Here is a 21,881-nt window from a genome sequence, read left to right as displayed (position 1 = left end):
GAAATATCCTTTCCATTGCCACATGATATTTTGATACAAACAGCATCTAAAAGTGGTCGACTACCTTATTCTGTTGTGTTCTCCTGCTATCATCTCCTTCACACAGACCCTAACAGTTTAGGGCTAAATGCCTTGCTCGAAAGCAGCTTCAATGGTCAGTCACCTCTGGCACAAACAGAGTTTACAGTGGGCGTCTCCCTCTGCGACTGCTGCATCACTGGCACTGCAGGACAAAATGTAAGTGTGACTTCACTGTGTTTACAGACACACTGCTGTGAAGGCAGGGTCACAGGCTGATTAGTGAAAACAAATAATCCACTTGTTTTGTTGGCTTTTTAAAATGATTCCTTTGGAAAAAAAAAGACCCTCCCCTATAAAGCAGCCATAACATACTTTTCAGCAATTAAACCTGGACATTAACAGATTTAATTGGAGAAAGTCCAAAAAGTTTCAAAATGATCTCTGAGCTCTCCTCCCGTTGGTAAACATCCCTGGATCAGAATCTGATGTGACTGTTGACTTGCCATTTTCTCCACTTATTGTCTCTTATTCTGTCCGTATATCATTTGGTGGTAGGTAGATAGGTCCTGAAATTCTGTTTAGGGACCAACAAAGGTAATGGTCTCTGTTGGTAAAAAGGGGCATGAGAGCAGTGAGAGTGAACCGAAACAGTGAAACTCTGGTCCAAACATCGAAACAGTGATGCTATTAATCAACACTTAGAGCGACCCTTTTCACATACAAGTGGCCGTGTGTTCTACTGTTAATACAAAAAAAAAACAAGTCTAGCCACTTTAATGAGCAGAAAGTCCAACACGTGCTACCATAATCTGCTGATTACATGATCAACCTCTATACATTCCCAGGCCTTTACCTCATCTGTATGCCTCCACAGTGCTGACGTAAGGCTGCTATCTGCATGAGAGGATTCATTGTGGCTGCCCCATGGAATGTGTCATGCTGAGTCCAGAGTGCCGGTTTAGATGGGAGAAGATCCCTGCTGCTGTGCAGGACAGCGTGCACGTGGGTCGGCACGTGTTCCCACGTCTGTGTCCTCGCGGAAGATCGAGCAAGAACACATTTTTCAAAAAGGCGAATATGTGACAGTGCGCTGTGATCTGCCCATACATCAACCTGCTGTTCACCTAAACTGTCAAGAGAAATGAGAGAGAGGGCACAAAATGGAGACAAATGATAGGTGGAGGGGTGGAACGTCTCATTAGACACGTTCATAAATCTGTTGTCTGCTGGATACCTGTACTGACACCTTGCCACGTTATGTTATGTAAACAGATTTATGCATTTAGACTTTAGGTATTAGTTTCACGTCATGAAGCAATTGCTTTTCTGATGATTTATTCACAGATGCAGAAAGTACTCATATGTTGTGGGTAAACAGAGGTGCTCATTATGCAGAATGCCACGTGTCAGAATAATGTTTATTATCAGATTATAATTTATGATGCAATTGTGTTCATCACTTTAATGTAGCCATCTGTTGCAAATTTCCTCTCTGGATTCAATTAAGTTCTAACTTAATCTATTATATTACATCACAATGTATATCATCTTCTGTATCATTAAAGATATATGATAAAACGTAAGTATTGCTGTTCAGTGATTACGGTACATAAACCGTACGCTAGCGAGCAACGGCATGCACCAAGTGTGTGTTTGAATTCGGATGAATCACTAAACTCAGCCGTCACTAGAGACTCCAGTTCTCTCTCTGCCATTTCCCCCTTTCCTCTGTGTAACGTTATACATTAATGAAGTTGAGTACATTTCCCCTCCAGCTGCAGTCGGCAGCCAGCATTCCTGTACATAAACACCCGACAATGCCGGTCACCTCCGAGGATTGCTGGATAGGAATGAATCCACTTTATCGTCCCAGAAGTTTAAAAGTGATCTCTGCGCTCTCCTCCCGTCGGTATCCAGCTCTGGATAGAGCAAAATCAGATCAGCGACTCCAGCTGTTTATTCCTCCAGTATGCCTGGCTCCGCACCCGACTCTCGCCCCCAAACTCGCAACTGTGTGTTCAAACTTAATCTGCAAAGTAACTTATAACTTAAGTAATCAAAGTACTGTACAGCACAGTTACTTTCCACCACTGCTTCAGGCGACATACTTCCTCCATTTACCATCAAAACATTGTCAACGCTTCACCCTGACTTCACCCAGGCCTGGTCAGACTGTTAACACACGGACAAATCGAAGTACGTACGCCACCATCCGTCCATCACTGCCCTGACAGTCTAATAAACCTAACATCTGAGTGACACATAACACACATTCACACCAGCTGCTTATATGAGCCAGGAGGGCAGAGCACAAGTCTGACACTCAGCATTAGACACACTCACACTTTCCAGAGGGCTTTATCATCAGGAGGCAGAGCTTTGAATCATCTGCCCCGAGAGGAGAACAGTGGAGCAGCCAGCATCTGCAACAGCACCCGCTGAAGGGAAGGAAAAAAAAAAAAAAAAGAGGTGCAGATACCAAGCATCAGTCACAGAGATAAAGGCTGCAGCAAGGGCGAGGGATACATCTCATTCTTTTTTGAGATACCGATCAGAAAGCCAAGCTGGCGGCGGACGAGACACAAAGCAAGGTGGAGGAGGGGGATGTGGAGCAGGCCGACGAGGGGCCGGATTGCCCAGCAGGCAGGGACTCCCCCGGGCCGCGTGGAAAGATAGTGCGCGTTGAGCTGGAGTGGGAGATCCCCATGTCGGTGACGCTGCCTGTTGAGGTGCAGCCCGACCCGGCGCACCAACCCTTCCCCTTCCTGGATACGACACTGGCTGACCTGGGCATCCAAGAGTGAGTCTGCTCTCAGTGTTAGGGGTCTTTAAAACAGCAATCCCATGCAGATAGATAAAGCTTGTGTGCTTATGTGTGCGCAGGTCAGAAGTGAAGGAGAGGGTGGTGTGGGTTGACACCAAGAAGACGCAGGTTAAGAACAAAGCGGGGAAGCTGAAGGAGAAAGAGATCACCATCCTAGAGGTATGAGCAAAGAAATCTTTAAGAACTGTTTTGAGTTTTTTTGTCAACATGGAAGGTAACTGGAGGATGTCTGAGGCAGGTGAAGAAGAAAAATCTTGTTTCCTCTCATAGGTGAGAGTGAAAGCCCAGAAACCTGGTGACAAACAGCTCCAGGAGGTCCTGTACAGCACCGAGGCCCACACTGACCGCTCCTTCTGCCGCACAGGGATGGATATCCTGCCCTGGAAACAAATATCTACAGGTCTGGAAAGGCTGCAGTCTGACACCTGTTGGCTCAGATTTATTGAGTATCTGTGCAGCTGTGAGCTCATAGTTAACGTGGAGGATTTATTTCTGTACGAGCACAATCAGCCAGACCTCAGTGTGCAGCGACCTCTCAGATAACAGCTGAAGTGTCAGACTGATGTAGATCACAGCTGTGTGCCAGAGCCTCCAGCAGTGCAGGGAGATCAGCTGTGTCCAGATAAAACCTTTGACCTCAACACTGTGGCGTTTGTGAAAATGTGTTTGACTTGTCCAACTCACAACCAATTATTTGTTTTCTTTATAGGTGATAGAATGAGGAGCTTCAGGTTGTTGTGTGACTAAAGTTGATGTAAACATCAGAAATAGAGACACTAATAGTAATAATCATAGAAAAAAAAAAGGACAGCTTCATAGGGCTGTTTTGCTAGCTGCTACAAGGGTGCGGTATCTATCCCTCTCATCATGAGCACGTACTGATACATCTAGATGAATTAAAATAAAACCCTTTTTCTGTCTGGGTCAGGGGAGAACGGACTGACACCGGTTCAGATGACCATGGCATTGGAAAACCAGCAGCCTGAAGTTACCGAGGCCCAGGAACAACGGGAGATCTGAGGACAGTCACCATCACGAGTCCACCGCAGAGCACCAGTTCTGAACTCCATTTTGAATTCAGGATGCAAGTTTGCCTTTATTTAGAGGATTCAAAGTAATCAGTTTCTCTTTCTACATTGAGGCGAGGTTGAATGGCTTGAAATTAACAGCACGGCAAAACTTGATATTTGTAGCATTTGAAAATCTCTTGCACATTGCTCTTGTCAAAGAGTAGTTAGAGGTTTTTTTTAACAGACTGAACAGGAACAGCACCAACAGAAATGGGCTGGTTCAAGCTGAGCTGCAGTGAGCACTAACACAGTGTACAGAGGATAAACTAATGGCTGTTTCTTTTCTTTATGTATGGAACAACTGAGTGTGGCCTTTAATTAGCTCAGTATTGTGTCACTGTGGCGTTCACACAACAAACAGCCCATTAGGGACACCCCTCTGCATGCAGCAGATAAGTCCCAGCGTAAGGCAACATGAGCGGAGAACACACAGGGATGAGAACATTACAGTCCACTGCTTTACACCAGGGATATGGGAATGAAAAATTAAATTTATCAGGAGATCAAATTCATTGCTTCACACTCAGATAGCCAGAAGTCTTCAAACAGTGGCAAAAACAGGACAGTTGCAGCGAATGGAAGCACTTCACAGGAATGACAGGCAAACAAAAAAACAAAAGGTAACAAGACAGGATGGTAAACCGTAACTCTTAAAATAATAAAAATTCAACATAGCATGCATATAGGACAATAAATTAAAAGTGAATAACTGCTGAATGTGACAATGTATACTAGACAAGTTGAAGTGCTTTTTTCAAATCAGTTTGGGGAATCAAATAACTGTCCCATTTTCCACCCACAGTATCAAAATGTATTGTTTTGGCTGGCTTTCACACGAGAGTGGAAGGGTGTGTGTGTGTGTGTGTGTGTGTGCTACGAGGCAGAGATGGCCGCGCTGAGTTTAGCCTGCTGTTCTCTAGGAAGTGACGTCATAGCTGCTTGAAAGTCTGCAGAGTGGTGCTGGGCAAACTGTTTGATTAGCATGGCAGAAGTGGTCTTGGTCTCTGTGAAGGGAAGACAAAAGACAAGCTGAAGGATAACAGAAAAAGTAGATGACCAACAGAGCAGTGTGCAGGGACAGACTGGGGAGGCTGAATAAGGGTCAACATTCAAAGTTTTTTTTTTTTTTTTTAAATAAAAAACAGAATGCTTAAAACTAATGTGTTTCACAGTATTCAATTGAGTTAACAGAAAGTACACAGGCCACTGAAAATGAGACCTGTCACCAAACAAATCTTCACCTTCATCAACGTCTTTGTTGCCAAGGACATGACTGGAAGCAGCGACAATGGGCTTCATTTGCTTCACAACCTGAAAGGAAGGAAAAAGATTTTTAAAACCATGGTAACAACGCTCAATATTAGTCTGCGTGAGAAACAAAATGTCGTGATTGCAATGGAAGCATGTGATGTTTGTTAAAAATGTTCTGGATCAAAAGTTTGTTAGATTTGTGCATCCAGTTTACATCTCTATGTCTTGTTAAGCTGCTGAAATTTGGCTAAATTCTTTGGGACTGAATGTCCTAGAGAGTGAGAATATGCTGTATGCATGTATAATGTGTTGTAGTAATACTGTAAAAAGCATGGCAACATGGAATAAAATGAATGACTGAAAGATTGGCCCCATGTCGGGATCATTCTAAACATTTGAACAGCTGTCCCAACATCAGTCATGTGGAATTATCCTTCACCTTCTGCTTGTGTTTGTAGAACATTTCAGTGTCATGAGATATCTGCTCTATCAGGCATGAGAACATATAAAAGAGAAGTTGTGAACGGGTTACATAATGTCACCATGAGTCAGCCTGAATATCTGGGATTACTATCACATTTAAACAAAACTGCACAGTTTTAAAAAGTTCTTAGTTGTTTTTTTGTTACATTTTTGCACAAATTTATACCATTTTACTATAATCTGACAGAATAGTAGAGATTTGTTTTGAGTTTATCACTTTGACATAAGATAATATCCAATGTTTTCCCTCATAGATTTACTACTACTAAAATCCCGGTTATTCTGAGCATCTCTTTAAATATTACCCTCCTCACCCAGCTTTGTGATTATCATTTTATTCAAATCCATGTAAAAGTTTTCTTGCGAGCAGGAAAGGGTAACATATGAACAAACTGAAGTTTAAAAATTATTACTGCTCATGTTACTGTCTTGGATCCCAACGAAGACAAAATATTCCTTCTCCACAGATTATAACACCAGATGTAAGTTGTGTTTGTACTGTACCAGAGCAGGACTGTTAGTGTAGAGCATAGCCATGCAGCTGAACACTGTCTTGTTCTCCTCCATGTCCTCTTTGAGGGGAAGACGAGCCACCAGAGCAGGAAAAACCTGTCAGAGAGGACACAGTGTGATCTGACTGAACGACATAAACTCTTAATTTCCGACTTGTGACGATGTGTAGTCAGCAGTAAGAATCACTTGTATTGAGCTATAAATATACCTGCTCCAGAGGGACAGCTTCCACATTGCTCAAGATCATCCTGCAGAGGGCAGCACACAGGTTGTCAATCACCCTGAGGTCTGACTCTTTGGTCAGCAGGTTGGAAAACACAGACAGCATCATGGGATAGTCTCTGGAAGACACTTCATTAAGGAACAGCTGTATATGATGCTTATAGTTGAACTCACAAACCCCTGCTCACAGAAATGCACACAAGTAAGAAGGATACGTCACAACGATGGGTCCAGCTGCCTGGGCCAGACATCCCAGTCCGAACACGCTGTTGTTGCGAACCTCTGCATCGCTGTCCTTCGTTCCAGCTACCAGCACGGGAAGCAAGCGATTGGACAGGCGGCCTGCCAAGCCCCGCCCACCAGACACACTACCAAGGGCCTGCAGGATTTCCCCAATGGTTCCCACAGAGAAAGAGCGGTCTGCCACTGTGCATGACGATTTCTGTTGAGAGACAGAGAAAATCATTTAGTGTGATACTGACCAAGGCATTATTTTGTGGCAGCACAACTGATTACATAAGTGTGTCTACAGGTATCAGACACATTTAATGCTTTTTATCTTTATATTGCCAGCAAATATAAAGTAAAAGGACAGTATTACGCGGCTGATTTGAAGATTTGTTATATCTTAAATGTGGACTTTAACGCAGAAGAGCTTCACTCATTTTGACAAAAATAATGAAAAAGATGGCCAAGCTACATGAGATAACACATTTGTGGCAATTAAGCAAATTCAGTATTAATTGACTTTGAAGGACTAATATTTATCAACCTGAATTCAATACATTTTCACACCTTTTTAAAAAAAAAAAAAAGGACCTGCAGACATCTGTCAATATTTGTTGTAGGTTTGTACCATTATGACACCAGATACTAGATCCAAGTTCTACAATAATGACTCCAGCAATCCAGCAATCGGTCAATAAGAAGGGGTTTGTTTTATATGAAGGAAGACCATCATGGCAATTTCTGTATCTCAGCTATCAAACTCACTTTAAGTCAAAGTTTGGTCTCAGAAAATGACCCTGTAGTTGCTAAGAGTTGCTGCACTTTGTAAGAAATCAACAGCTGCAGTTTAAGAAAGTATGATATCACTAAGAGACAGAACTGGGAAAACGTGTTTGAATTAACAGATTTCTGTTAAGCTCCTGTGCTAATCAGTAGGTCCAGACTCACAGCTTTGCTCATGATAAGAGGCAGCAGGTCGTTGAGGAAAGGGGCGAACTGCTCTGCAGGCACAGAAGAGGCCAGTAGGGGAATTCCCTCCCCAGCAAATTCCAGGAGCATGGCATCGTACTCCGCCTGCATCAGAAAACACATCAAGAGGCACAGTGAGCAAATTAACAGTGATACGGACACAAACATTAGAAATAATGAATAAAAAGCAATTTCAGATTAAATCTAGAAGGACTAAGGCATCCTCATGATTTATCCACAGTAGCACCAATTCATATTCATCAGTAAATACAAAGGATTCTTAAGTATAACTGTGTAACACTCAAGTATGGATCACTTGTATATTTGTAGATGGATTTTAAAAAGGTTGTTACAGTGATAGAACCACTAACCTGTTGGTCTTCGTCATCAGCTTCATCAACACCACCGCCCTGACAAACGGCCTTAACAGAAAGAGAAGAAGGAATAACAATGGTTGAGGATTATTAGAATAACATCAGTGATCTGAGCTTGTGAAGCCATTTCCATCTCCTCACCTTCTTCTTGAGCACATCACGGATGACATGACTGATCTCCTTGAGCCGCGAAGGGTTCTTGAAAACCTCTTCCTTGCAGGACTTGATGACACTGTTCATGGTTTCCAGGACAGCCATCACAACCTGGCGCTCCTGCTCTGTTCGCACCGTTTCCAAAAAGCAGGGAATGACCACATCCAGCAACTTCAGCAGGGCTAGGGGAGGCATAAAGTTCAAGTGCAGTGATGTCAGTTTGACACAGTTTAAAAACAAGTGGCTGGCCTCAACAATAATGTTTAAAATGGTATATAATCTTACAGTGTACATCTGCTTAGACATCACTTTCCCCCTTTGATGTTGTTCATTAATAATCCCCACTGCAGCACAGAGCAGCACTGCCCATCTTTTTTTCCTTTAATAGTGTAGAGATCTAGAGAAGAAAGGCTTTACCCTGGTGGTTGGACTCAGTGGGATTCTCCGTCCATACTTTGTGCTGAGCTCGACAAAACTGGCCCATGGCTCCGAAAGCTGCCCTGCGGACGTCCTCATGGGGAAACTAAGAAGGGAAGGAAGTGAGGGAGATCCCAGCGTGCGCAAATGCACACACACACACACACACACACACACACACACAGATTAATGGGGGTCATGAAAACACAGACAAAGCACCTAATATTCAGGTGGCTAAAAAAAATATAAAACACACACATATTCCTCATGTTAAATTAACACTAAAGGATTGCAGCCTGATTTCAAGTTGCCAACAGATCTGAAGATTGTGGACCGAGGCCCCAGATCATAGGCAAATTGGCACTTGCTCACTCCCGTGGGCAAATACTGGTATGTGTGAGCTGTTCAAAGACACAATTTGAGAACTTGCTGATGCCTCACAGATATCTGCTGGATATACAACATTTTAACACTCATACACTCATCTTAATTAATCAGTCTCCCACTCTTGCACCCATATTCCTTTATTTTTAGTTTTTCGCTGCAGACTGTCTTGTCGAGGACTTCCTCTGGTGAACTATCTTGAAATGTGTGATCCACTATTGCTAATCGTTCTGGTAGTGAGCAAACCACAACAACAAATTCAACTAGCTGATTAACGGACAGAAAATTGTGTAGCAATACTGCGGCGACCTGAAGATCTTCAAAGTCATGTAGTGCAACCAAGGCGTCTGACCTAACTCTCCTGGATACCAATTTACACAAAAATACAGACCACATGGTGCCCTTCACAGTACATTAGACAGGATAGCCAAGCAGCTAGCCGGAGTGACTTACATCTCTCATCTCGTAAACCTGCTGGAAGCTCGACTCCAGGAAGGGCTGGAAGGCAGCGCTGTCGGGGGAAAGCACAGGAGTTAAAATGGGAAGGAGATGCCCAACAAGAAGTTAGTGTGACAGATATTTAACAAAAACTTAAGACTGAAAATAAATAACATCATAACATATTAGAACTGTCATGTAAATAACTCAGCAAATGTGTTACCCTGTGCTGAAGGCAAGCTCTCCCAGTGCATCACAGGCATCCTCCTTCTCATCGATGTAGGCGTTTTCCACACTGAACCTGAGAGATGAGTAGACATGATCTTACATAGAGTGACAGCAGTCTTTTACTCAATATGGTAAAAATAAATAAATAAAAATTACACACATGCGTGTGTTTGCATGTCAATGCATGTGACCCCATACCCTGCAACATCATGTATATCTGTCTCAGTATCATCTTCTAGAAAATCATCAACATCTTTTTCTCCCTCGTTATTGTCATCATCATCGTCTTCATCGAGAAGGACAAAGGTCTTGTCCTCCTCGAGGTGTGCCTGAAGAGAGGAAGGTGAGAGGTTTTGTATTCATGTTATGAATAGTCTGTAGGTTTTGCAGTGTTGTCTGTGTGATTTATACCGTAATGCCTTCATTGGACTTCAGTGCGAGGAGCATGACCGTTGTGATTGCAGTGAGGTGAGGTGTCAGGCAGTCAGGGCTCACTGTGGATACAGCAGAGTATAGACTGTACCTGACAGGGGGAAGGGCAGAGAGAGGTGAAGCAAAGGTTGCAGAACACGATGGATTTTTGCTATTACACTGTAATAACAATTACTCCTTCTCTTTTCAAAAAACAGAAACTATGTGTACCCGTACATGTGGTCTAGTTAATTGATTGGAGAAGAAAAAAACATTCACAGGCAAGTTACATACGTGCAGCGTCTCAAGTCAGGGTCATCAATGGTGTCAGTGAGGTTGAGGCCCAGTCGAACACACTCTGCAGCAAGAGGGCTGAAGACATCATTGCCGATGGTGCGGGCCAGCACCGAGAGAGTATCTGACAGCAACAGCAAAAGATGATCAACTTTGTTCATTCATACTTTAAATTCTTCTCAAGTGAGATGCAATTTTTGCTACCAGGGTTAAGTAGAAAAAACACTGTGTTCTCCTTAATGTACCTACATCACAACGTCTTCCTTTTTTGTTGGGGTTTACTTACCCAAGGATTGTGTTTGCAGAGACCTCATTTCCTCTGTGGTGGTCGTCAGGAAGCCCTTCAGGCTTTCAATAACTGGAGGGAAGTAGGGCACCAGCAGCTCCTTGGCAGCATTGGCTGACACGACATTGATTGAACACATTGAATTTGGAAGAAAATACTGCTAAAGTGAGATATATCCTGTTAAGCTCAGTCTTTAGGTGACACAGCCGGCCAAAAAAATGTGCAGTCATTTTCTTTTGCAGAAATCTTCAGAAAGCTTCTTACCTATGGCACCAATGGCTGACACTGCAAGCTCTTTTATCTTGAGGTTTTCAGTATTGTTAAGGGCAGACAACATAGTCTCCATCAGGGTGGGCAAGTAGGGCTCAATATCTGCTCCTGTTTAGAGAAATGGAAAGAGGAGATAGGCAAACAAAGTGAAGATAAAGTAGACCCTGTTTCAAATAAATTTGGATGACAAACGCAATCATAGTTAATAATAAATTACATGATTTTCATTTAATTTTTAAAACAAATGAGCCCACTTCCCTTACTGTTGTTTTATTGTTTTATTATTGATTTGATTGAACATGTAGCTTGAGGAGAGTTAATGAATGAATTATTGCATGAGTTTCGTCTTGCAGATGGCAAGATATGAAGGTTCTATGGTTTGAGTGATCACATGAACCCCATTTCAGCTTACCTAGGTTCTCCATGAAATTCTCCAGGGCATAAAATGCCTTAGTGACATGGCCAACCTTCGCCTGGCTACAGGAAGAAAGGTAGCCCAGCAGCAAAGGCATCAGGTCCGAACAGTACTTGCTCACTTCGGGCTGGGAAGAAAAGGTGGAGAACAAAGTGAAAAACAATAGAATTACAAACTATTATATTTTAACCATACCGATGAGTAAGCAGTAACCTGTATCAAAGTGAGTCGATGCCACGAGACGCTATATTGTAATGTAATTTGTAACCACTGCTACATAAACAGTCTCAAATCTGAACTGTCAAAACAGAGACAAAAAACTGAATGTCATGTAATTGTGATGTGAGTGTTGACTCACCTGTAAGTGTTCAGAGAATTGTCCCAAGGCAAAAAGGCCAGCACTGCGCACAACCTGATTAGAGTCGGAAAGACTCTGGCACACCGTCTGCAGCATAGATGACAGCATCCTAACACACATCGAGACAAAAGGTGAATATTTTCAAATCCTGATGACTGTCAATAGTCAGCCAAAAGAGCATTCATATCAAAGAATATATGTTCTACAAGTAATAAATGATTTTTTTGAAAAGATATAGAGACATATTTCTTGCTCAACTGGACGTACTTGGTGCGTATGTGGTCGGCACATCCTTCAGCCAGCACAGCAAGACACATGAGACCTCCCTTCCTCTGATAGGGGTTTTCACTGGTAAGGCAGGCTTGAGCCAGGGGCATCTAAAACACAAGACACAATGCAATACATTTGTTAAGAGGCAGGCTCCCGAGTCAGGGTTAATCAAATATTCAATGCATTTTAAAGATTCATCAAGGCCATAGAAAATCAGAAGAAACTGTCACTGAAACATATTACATCTTTTACTGTTTCAGAGACATCTGGTTGACTTACCAACTGTTGAAATAGTTTCTCTGGGGGCATATGGAGAGCCATGGTGTCAATAATCTGAAAATAAAACAAAAAGGATACATCAAGTTTAATCCTCATTGAATCAACTAATGCTTTCACAACATTGTTACACAATGGAAGAGTACAATGATTATCAACACAAATAACCACCTGAGCAGCGCAGTGTTTGGGATTATCACTGTCCGAGCCATCTCCGCTGTCATCCTCCTCATCCTCTGGGTCGTGCTCACCAGGTGGGGGAGCTGCAACCAGCACAGGGAAAATAGCCTGCAGGATGGGGTTCAGCAGCTTCTGCTTCAGCACCGTCTGCAAAGTATAGTAAAAATATATAGATTTGTTTATTATTTAGTCAAAATGATGTTAATAAGCCAAGCACAAGATAGCCGACTCTGAATGTAATTTGCCAGAAGAGCACACTCCTCCATCTTTTGTTGGCATTCAATAAAAAGTGGACTTTTTATACTAGATTTAGGTTAAGAAGGTGTACTGTTTATGTCTTTGTTCCATCTGTACCTCTGAAAGCTGTTACATGGTCTATCAAGGATCAAGACAAAAACTGAAGGACGGCTGCCCACCATCTCCCCTGAGGAATAACACATCCAGAAGGCTTAAGGTGCACTGTGACCACATGTACTGCAGACACTTGTTGTCCTATTCTTAATCCTTATTACTCATCACAAACTGAAGGACAGATACAGGTCATCTATTTAAAGCAGCTGATGTGTGACTTCACCTTGCTCTTAAGCTTGATGAGGAAGGCAATACAAGAGAGTGCTTTCACCCGCAGAGAGTCACTCAGCGTGGTGTCACTTCCCACCTGAAACAAACATTGATGGCGAACATATGTTGTTAGAAACTCTCAAGTGCACTCAGGCATTATTGTTCAGTTCAGAAGTGAGAATAAAATTCAGGAACAAAAAGTCAGAGATGAAGGGTTTAGACATTCAGCTCCCACCTCCAGGCAGAAGTGGACCATGTCGGTAACATGAGGGACAATGATGGACACCTCGCTCTCCATGAGCTCATTAAACACCTCCATAGCCTCACTGGCTTGGTCCTGCGTGGACACAGGGAATGCCAATAATTTAACAGACTTGTTTCCCCTAAATACACTTCACTGACAGTACACATAGCAATGCTTTAATGTGTGAAATGACTTTCAACATTTTACAATGTACCTGATCTGCCTTGATGAGGTGTTTCAGAGCAACAATCAGGCTTGGGATGATGGAACGCATCAGGTTCTATAGGGAAGCAAAATCAACCTCCAGTCATTTTTTTCTGGTCCTACCGAATATCTAAGACAAAGTAACAGTAACACTGCCTCACCATTTCTTCTGTGCCAGTGTATGCAGTGATGGCTGTGAGGGTGAGGATGCAGTAATACAAGGCTGTTGGGTTGTTGTGGTCCTGAAGCACAGTACTGAACAGCTGTAGCAGCTGGCAGTAGTGAGGCTTGAAAGGCTCTGGGTTGGACTCCATCACCTTATTGAGCAGCAGGAGGCCAACCTGTTAGGAAAGAAAAATGTTGATACTCAAAGGTTGTTATTGAGCATGTAATACAATATGGCAGAAGATGGAATTCTCTATAAAACTCTGAATAAACACTTCACCCATAAGATTAAAAGGCTCATGTCTGATTTTACCAACTGTGCCTAAAATATATGCAGTATTTAATTGATCATTAACTTAGAAATCTAGCAACTTTGACACAGTTATCTTGTGTCCTGTCTTTGGAGAAAAAATAACGTATTCATGCGAACTTGAATATCTACACAAATCTGTAGCCACACCTTATAAATAGATGTTCAGTCATAAACAAAAGCTTAATAGTTAAGTAGCAGATATATTAACTTATCTAGCTTTGTAATCATTCAATGAGTGCTGTACCTGTCTGTCATGAGGGTTGCTGCTCTTGGTGGACTGGTTGAGTAGCTGCAGCAGGGCAGGCCAGCGGTCTGGTGTCTCATGTTTAACCATCACTGCGCACAGTTGGGAGAGCGAGTGCTGCACTGTGTGTCTGCATACACAGACAAGAGTTTAGGCTCATTCATACATGACATTAGACAAGTGTTTAAAGCTATGTGTGGCCAGACATATTTGAGGTTACATTTCGTCTGTGTCATTAGAAATCTTACTCTGTTTCCTGCATGAAGGCCTGCAGCACCACTGCCTTGAGGCTGAATGAATGAAGGCAAACATTACATTAAAACATGTTTTCAACTGAATTTCAACAACTCGGTGTAGTTTTATAATAAAGTACAATTATTTACTAAAAAAAAAAAGTAATGAGCAAACCTCTCTCTGTCATTGGGGCTAATCTTCTTCCAGTGTTTCTTCACTCTCAACCTCAGCATCACAGCAGCTGACTGACGAATCTAAGAGGTGGAAGAGGGGGAAAAGACCTTAGGAGAGCTGACTCCCATCTCACTCACTCACACACACACAAGGATACCATAGGATAAATCTTTTCTCTCACTGCTCTCTCTCTCTCTCTCTCTCTCACACACACACACACACACACACACACACACACACAATACCTGAGGGTTTTGGGAACCACTCATTACAGCACACAGGGCTGGTATTATGGCTGGGTCTTTGAAAGCCTGCTTCAGCTGGGCTGTGGCCTAAAAGGGGACAAAAGAGACCTCACTAAGTTGGCTGGCTGCCATAATTAACTTTACATTAAAGTAGAAATCACAAGACAGCAATACATATCAAAAAGGTGTAGCTAAATGACTCAAGCCTGCATTTTACTGTTTTAAAGTAAAGTTTTCACCTGTTGTTACAGCTAATGAGGTTAGAACACACTGCTGCTAAACAGCATGACCACCGGTTTGACAGTTAGCTAGCCGTGGTGCGTTAGCAGACGTTAACTTAGCGTTAGCTGGTTTCGCTACCGTAATGGAATAACCGTTAGCTGGTTTTCTAACTTCTGGACGTCAGTCAGACAAACTAATGCTAACTTAAACGAAGTCATTTGTGGCGTTACCTGCTGAATAACTGCATTGTCAGGCTGTGTCAGCTGCGAAAGAATTTGCTCAAGTTCCTCTGTCATCTTGACAGCTCCGTGCTATTCGGTTAACTAATCTACTGTCTGTTAATATTTCTGATAAATCTGGCTCGATCTGACCCAAATGTCCTTTCGCGGTGTGGTTGCCAACGTTATCCCAAGTATGCTACACCTGTCAAATATGTAAACAATGCCTCTATGCTCGCTCGGGACCGAGTTTATCCTTAAAATCCACTTTTTATAAAGCCGGGGCTGTCTGAAGTTATGAAGCCGAAAAGGAAAGTGTGACAGATTCGAGCCTCCTGCTCGGTCTGGTCCGTTAGTGCTCCAGCACGCGGGGCAGAACCGGTGCCACGGGCTCCATGTGAGTCGAGTTAAAGAGACCTGCAGCTCCCAGTGTTTTCACTGTGGTAGAAACAAACAGCGCCTCCTGTCGGAGAGGAGGGCACGGTGCGACAGGTGTAAATAAATGGAAAATAATCACGTATATTCAGTGATTCTGTGTAACTTTGAGGTACTTCTACTATACTTTGGTTTGTCCAGTTTAATGCTGCTTTATAGTTATTCCATTACATGTTAGAGGGAAATGTTCTGGGAAATATTCAAGCAATATTGTGCTTTTTACTCCATCACACTTATCTTTACATACGAAACATACACTCAGTTGACAGTTATTTGGGCATCTCTGGCTTCCATTTATACAGCTTTGCAATAAATCCCCCCTTTGAAAGGTCATAATGTGCATGTTTTTATTGACTGTTGATGCAACTGTAAGGACATACTGAAAGATGGTGGCTGTGGTGCTAGTATAAAGACTTGTGTTTGTTATTTAACCTACCCACACCAACATAATGATATATGAGCCAATGAGCCATATGATACTAAGAGCTAGACCACTACATTGCCAGATTAATATATGGACTGACAAGGCTGATTCACAGCAGTACAGAAATGGACTGCAATTACCAAAGTATTTGTGATTAATGTGTTGATTTCTAATATAATTTACAACACTGAAAAGGACCATTCTATATAATAAGTACTTTTAATACTAAGTACATTACGCAGAGTATCTTTTTAATCTACAACTTTGACTTGTTTATCTGTTAATACTTTTACTAAAATAAAGGACCTGAAAAAGTGTCTTATCATTGATGGCAGCAGTCACCTGGGAAAAGGGACTCTGCAGAGTGTGCACTGGAAAAGTTATAGTTAAGGTAGAGTTCATTTACTAACTTCAAACAACAAAAGAGAGGCTGATGGCCCTAAAAGTCACGCCCAAAACACCCATCCAATAGTAGTCTTTTAGATAATAATGCCTCACTATTTACTTTTATATATGTATTATAGGAGGCTAAGGAAGAAAATATCCCAATGTTGAAGTAGCATCGTACTTGATCTAGTATGCCTTCCAAATACACTTTCAAACTATAGTAAGCCTGGTCTTCTCTGTTCTTCTTAGCACATACCAATGCTAATGCACGGCACACCTGTTCACCCACCCCCTACACACACCTACACCCCATCCTGTATGTCTTGGCTCATAAAGATCAGACAAACACAGCCTGTCCAGGCAGAGATCAGTAGAAATGCTAATGTGCCCATTTGGTTCACTGTTCTCACATCGTTTCATCGCTAACTGATTCATTACCACGTCAATGCAGCCAAAGAGGGGGAACACAAACAACCACTCAGATGGTAACACTCAGGCTAATCTGATTCATCTTTGTGAAAAGGATTGCAAATGGGGGTACAGTTTCTGCAACATGTCTCAGCCCACTGTGCAAGGCACAGAGATGTTGGGATTTGAAGCTCTATTCTGTCTTTCAACACTGTGCAGAAATCAAATGTTATACATTGTGTTTAAGATACAACATTTGACAAAAAAAGACTCCTCACAGACAGCACTTTCCAACAAATAATGTTCTGCAGAATTCTTCTTAGCTAGTGACTGCACTGCCCTGGATTTTTATGTGGACTTCTCAATCATCAACAATAACGCTGACTAAGAAGTAGTGATTCATAAACTATTCATGCTTCAGACCCAGATACTATATTTAGTGTATTGATCTGGGACTGAAGCTCATGAAAACATAATTAAGCATGCAAATGGGGGACTCAACTGTTCAATTGACTCATCTCCCAAATTACTGGAGCTTATGTGCTGACAAAGCAGCATGTACAGGTTGTTTACAACTTTACTTAATATCTGTATTTGGATAATCCCTTTTTCCAGATACATTACGTTCAGAGTAGATGGGATAAATGAGAACTGTACACAAAAGCTCTTCTAATATAATTAAAATGTTTGGTCAAACTGTATTATCAGTGAGTCACTGCCCTTACTTTATTGAAGGTATTAAAAGTGGCTCTGATAGTTGAAGGTGTCCTCCTTTAACAAACACAACCAGAAAACACCACCACTTGTGACCATCTAAGCCTGAAAAGCTCTGTTAAGTGACAAATGTCTCATTTGCAAATACATGATTTGGGTCACACATTCGAGGGCAATTGGAGTGGAAGGTACCTTGAAATACGGGGTAAACACTCAAAATAACAGGCTTGTCATGAAGTTCAAATTCATCTAAGGATTTAGAGAATGTTTATGGATTTGGCATACATGTAATTCCTCTGTATATATAGTATATGTCAACTTGGGGTGTCTCCCTAATCCACTGACATTTCAAAAATGGGATTTAGACACACAAAAACTCTTCAACATAAGGCTTCAACATGGGTCAACAGGGTCCCTTGTTATGCTATCTGAGAGAGCTTGAATAGTGAATAGTCATATAATTACATTCAATGAAATGCCCACAAAACATATGTCGCCCAGTAATTGTGGTGTTTTTGAGACAAATGTGGGGCTAGGGTCTATTTTGGTAATTCATCTTTCACTAATCTCCAGTCCAATAAAACTCATGTGTAACTCTGTATGAAACTATACTCTATTGAATAAAAGATAGATGTTCAATGTACTCAGTCATACTTGGGTAAAAGTAAATACAGTGGATATAAATATAACTTTGGTGAACAGGAAAGTCACCCACAAGTAAAAGTCTTAAAGTATTTCATTTTTAACATACTTAACCATATCAATAGTATAAATACAAGTATACTGTACATATATTTACATGTATGCATATATGAATACTATGGGTCATGTAATTACAAGCGTGGATGATGATGTGATCCAATATTCATCTTTTCTGTTTTTCTTTTTTAAATCTTTATCTGATTACCAATAAAATGAATTAAATTAAATGAAATCAAAAAATGCACGTATTTGTATGTATCATGAATTCTGCAAATAACCTACTAACTTAAGTACTGAATAAATGTAGTGGAGTGAAAAGTAGAATATTTGCCTGGAGTGGACTACAGGTATAAAGTAGCAAATAATAGAAATACTCAAGTACAAGGACCTTCACATCTAACTGAAGCACAGTACTTGAACATGATTGTACATATAATTTGACATCTTACACAGACTGAGCTTGATGATAAGACCTATGCTAACTCTTTCTTTTTTGACTCCAAACCTGAAAAATGTTTTTTTTTTTTTTTTTCAACAAAAGCATTAACCAAGTTTGACCAATGAAGAGGCAGTGCTGCCACCCAGACGCCCACCTCCGCCCCTGCCCACGTCATTATAAACAGCCTGTGAGAAGCTGTGCGCCAGATTTGAACGTTAATTGGCTCCGCTCGTTTACCTGGGCAGGTCGGGTCTCTGCCGTTAGTTAGTCTTATGATATGTTGTGCACATTCGCACACAATTCCTAGTCCGCTATACTGTTTTTAAGACAAATTGCCTACGGAGTCGTGCTGCTGGGTTTTAAGCAGTTTCACTATCAATACTTGCGCGTGTTGTAACTATTTTTAAAACTTTTTTTTATATATATAAATATATTTTTAGCATTTTTATATTTTAAAAACCTGCCAGAGAAATGGCGGACTGGAAGTCTCAAATAAGCTACAACTACAACCCTTCTTACCATGCCTACGCTTACGGCCTCATGTACCCACCGGCGCCCGAGCAGAATCACGGCAGCTGGGGCGAGGCCGGGGTCACAGATTTGAGCAACAACAGCGCCGCCGTGACACAGGCCTACTACGCAGCCGCCACCACCGCCAGGACTCGGGAAGAGTCCCCGCCCGACAGCCCGGAGCAGCATGCCGTGAACGGCCATTGTCACTACCAGGGCTCAGGGTTGGTTTACCTCGGTGACACCCAGGCAAGCCGAATGCTCCTGACCGGGACTCACCGGGGGCCATACGACGCCAGAGCACACGAGGCCAGGCGGGCCGGGAGCGACTCAACCAGCGACTCGGAGGCGCACATCTCGCCAGGTATTGAGTCCTGACCTAGCTAGCGAACATCGGCAGGCCACTCGCATTTGTAACATTGAATGGTTTAAGACCTTGTTTCAGTGCTTACATCTGCCAGTTGGTCGGTAAAAGCGACGATTTGGTCCTCCAGAGTTGGTCGTGAAGTCCAACTCGGTTCCATCTTCGTTTGAAAAAGTTTTTAAAAAATATCCCGCCACTACGTGCGTACAAGACTTTACTGACCGCTCCTGGGGAAACACGCGAAGTGGCGACATCTCGCGACAGAATTTGAGAATATCGGAGAAAAGTACAGCATGCATAGACACATGCTATGTGGCAGGAGTCAGATCTTTTTGTTGGAGTTTTGTCACAGAAATTAAAATATACTATAAAGATCATAGTCTCTGCTCAAACCCATGAACTCATTCTTTGAAACTGCTTCGCCCCAGGCAATATTTGCCCTCACACTTTGCTGCTCCTCCTAGATTCATGGAGCTCTGGCAGCAGCAGGGAAGGAAGTCTCCCCCAGGCAGACCCAACTACTTGGGTTAAGAAAGAGCTTGACGATGAGGTCAGCAGCAGGAGCCCTGATGCCATAGAGGATGTTTCCAGCTCACTCATGGAGGAGCCAAGGACCTTTACAGTCACAGGGGAACAGAGCACCAACCACACTGCCTCTCTACATGTGCCCTTAACTCCCCCAAAGAAGCCAAGCACTTCTGCTGTAAATAACCCTAAAGCAAAGGTCCGGGCAGCCTTCTCAGAGGGCCAGATGAATGTTCTCGTCCAGCGCTTCAGTGTACAGAGGTACCTTCCCCCAGCAGAAATGAAGAACCTGGCAGAAATGACGGGGCTGACCTACAAACAGGTGAGGGTGTTTTTATTCTGCCATGTACAGCAAAACTAAAATTCTTGGACACTCTCTCTGATCAAATGTGTATCTCTCCAAAGGTTAAGACATGGTTTCAGAACCGCAGGATGAAGTTAAGGAGGCACCAGAAGGACACCAGCTGGGTGTCTGAGCGCTACACTACCAACAAAAGCAGCCCAGTTCGTGGAACCATCTTCACCAATATTCCCCAACATATCCCACCTGTAAGTAGCTCCCACATGATAGCTTTTTTTTTTATTCAGGGTTGTATACATGTGCAATTTTATAGTTGTACTGGTATTTTGAACTGGAACGAAGTATTCTTAATTTCTAGAAGATAATGTCAAAAATGTTGAAATGCAATTTTAAATGATATCAGGCTACTGTTCTGCCCCAGTTTCCTGGTAAGTGATGTCAGAGAAACGGAGGCTTGGACAAAGATCAAAACGTCCATTCTGGAGGCCCAACCATAGTCTGGTTATGGCCTTAAAGGCGAGACGAAACACACAAATACTGTGAGGAGAGTGCTTAAGAGTTTTCAAAATTGGATATTAATTTGATCTGTTTGTCTGTCTTTCAGTATGAGGGAGAATCACAGCTCAAGGAGCATTACAACCAGCACATGATGGAGGCAGCCTTCAAGAAGACGGCTCCACAGAACCTAGCTTTCTATCTGGCAGCTATGGGCTCTGCTGCTGGATCTGCTGGTTTCTCCTCCTGGTCCTCGGGCCCTCCCCAGACTGCAGTGCCCGCCAGACCCCAGACGACGAGCTGGTCCATCCCCCCCAGCGTCAGCCATTATGAATACAACCCCAGTGCTTTCATCTCAGCCGGTGTTGCCTCTGCAAATAACACTGGGCAAGACACGAGCTTTGAAGGCAAAGACGGGGAGCCTGTGAACAGCCGCAGCTCTGCCATAGTACAAAATGTCAGCCAGTAGTTGATGTTTGAGCTTTTCTGTAAATGTTTCCCCACAGCCATGTTAATATTCTTCTCTTTGAGTTTCCTGACTGTGGCTTGTAATTAACTTGGGTGCTTTTTGTCAGGTCGGGTGTACATATGCCTTGTTCATACTTCTGTTCAAAAACAGTTTACCTTTTTTTTTTTTATCATGAAGTTCTATTTTTATATGCAACTATTTAATGTATGTTGGTGTGTTCTTGCGCTTGATGATGTAGATGTGTCCAAGTTGGATGCATTCTTGCATAGTTTTTTGGAAACCATTTTACGACAAAGTGCTGATACAGATCATGTGCACACTTCACTGCATTTTTTTTCTATAAATACAGGTTCACTATGGCAACTTGAAATATTGTCTTTGTTTCACTTTGTTGTGCCTCGTGTGTATTGTAGCATCTTCACAACCTACACTTTTTACAGATGTTGCTTTTCTCCCAGACATAAAAATGATGCCCACCCAATCAAGACATACATGATATGTGGTTACAATCCCTTGTCATTGACGTGACAGGTAAGTTCCGTTGTGTTA

At 42.4% G+C, this 21,881-nt stretch overlaps 3 protein-coding genes across 4 annotated transcripts; 2 read left to right on the top strand and 1 right to left on the bottom strand.

Annotated features, from left to right (window-relative positions):
* The first annotated feature begins 945 nt into the window (after nt 1-945).
* Nucleotides 946-4,827, top strand: si:ch211-196f5.2 (uncharacterized protein LOC556372 homolog). The gene is made up of 4 exons (XM_037080142.1): nt 946-1,027; nt 2,566-2,821; nt 2,905-3,004; nt 3,116-4,827. The coding sequence occupies exons 1-4, from the start codon at nt 946-948 to the stop codon at nt 3,386-3,388; spliced, it is 711 nt and encodes a 236-aa protein (XP_036936037.1). The 3' UTR covers nt 3,389-4,827.
* Nucleotides 4,387-19,996, bottom strand: ipo4 (importin 4). 2 transcript variants are annotated; one of them, XM_037079658.1, is made up of 30 exons: nt 19,631-19,996; nt 14,720-14,806; nt 14,475-14,554; nt 14,315-14,356; nt 14,067-14,196; nt 13,506-13,685; nt 13,355-13,420; nt 13,132-13,233; nt 12,910-12,993; nt 12,327-12,482; nt 12,159-12,212; nt 11,877-11,986; nt 11,610-11,718; nt 11,249-11,378; nt 10,831-10,944; nt 10,567-10,680; nt 10,281-10,404; nt 9,987-10,098; nt 9,774-9,904; nt 9,571-9,648; nt 9,363-9,420; nt 8,526-8,631; nt 8,097-8,290; nt 7,953-8,003; nt 7,561-7,686; nt 6,600-6,826; nt 6,371-6,503; nt 6,154-6,258; nt 5,157-5,226; nt 4,387-4,919 (listed from the first exon to the last, which is right to left on the bottom strand). In XM_037079658.1, exons 1-30 carry the CDS (start codon nt 19,700-19,702, stop codon nt 4,789-4,791), a joined length of 3,276 nt encoding a protein of 1,091 aa, XP_036935553.1. In that variant the 5' UTR covers nt 19,703-19,996; the 3' UTR covers nt 4,387-4,788. The 2 variants fall into 2 exon arrangements, with proteins under 2 accessions (XP_036935553.1, XP_036935554.1); XM_037079659.1 differs by lacking the exon at nt 19,631-19,996 and adding an exon at nt 15,172-15,563.
* Nucleotides 18,868-21,740, top strand: nanog (nanog homeobox). The gene is made up of 4 exons (XM_037079663.1): nt 18,868-19,542; nt 20,007-20,389; nt 20,473-20,616; nt 20,973-21,740. Exons 1-4 carry the CDS (start codon nt 19,140-19,142, stop codon nt 21,330-21,332), a joined length of 1,290 nt encoding a protein of 429 aa, XP_036935558.1. The 5' UTR covers nt 18,868-19,139; the 3' UTR covers nt 21,333-21,740.
* Nucleotides 21,741-21,881: the final 141 nt, after the last annotated feature.

This window comes from Acanthopagrus latus, chromosome 19 (genome assembly GCF_904848185.1).
Source record: "Acanthopagrus latus isolate v.2019 chromosome 19, fAcaLat1.1, whole genome shotgun sequence".
NCBI lineage: Eukaryota > Metazoa > Chordata > Actinopteri > Spariformes > Sparidae > Acanthopagrus > Acanthopagrus latus.
The sequence above is the reverse complement of the archived record's forward strand: the minus strand, read 5'-3'. Positions and strand labels throughout refer to the sequence as shown.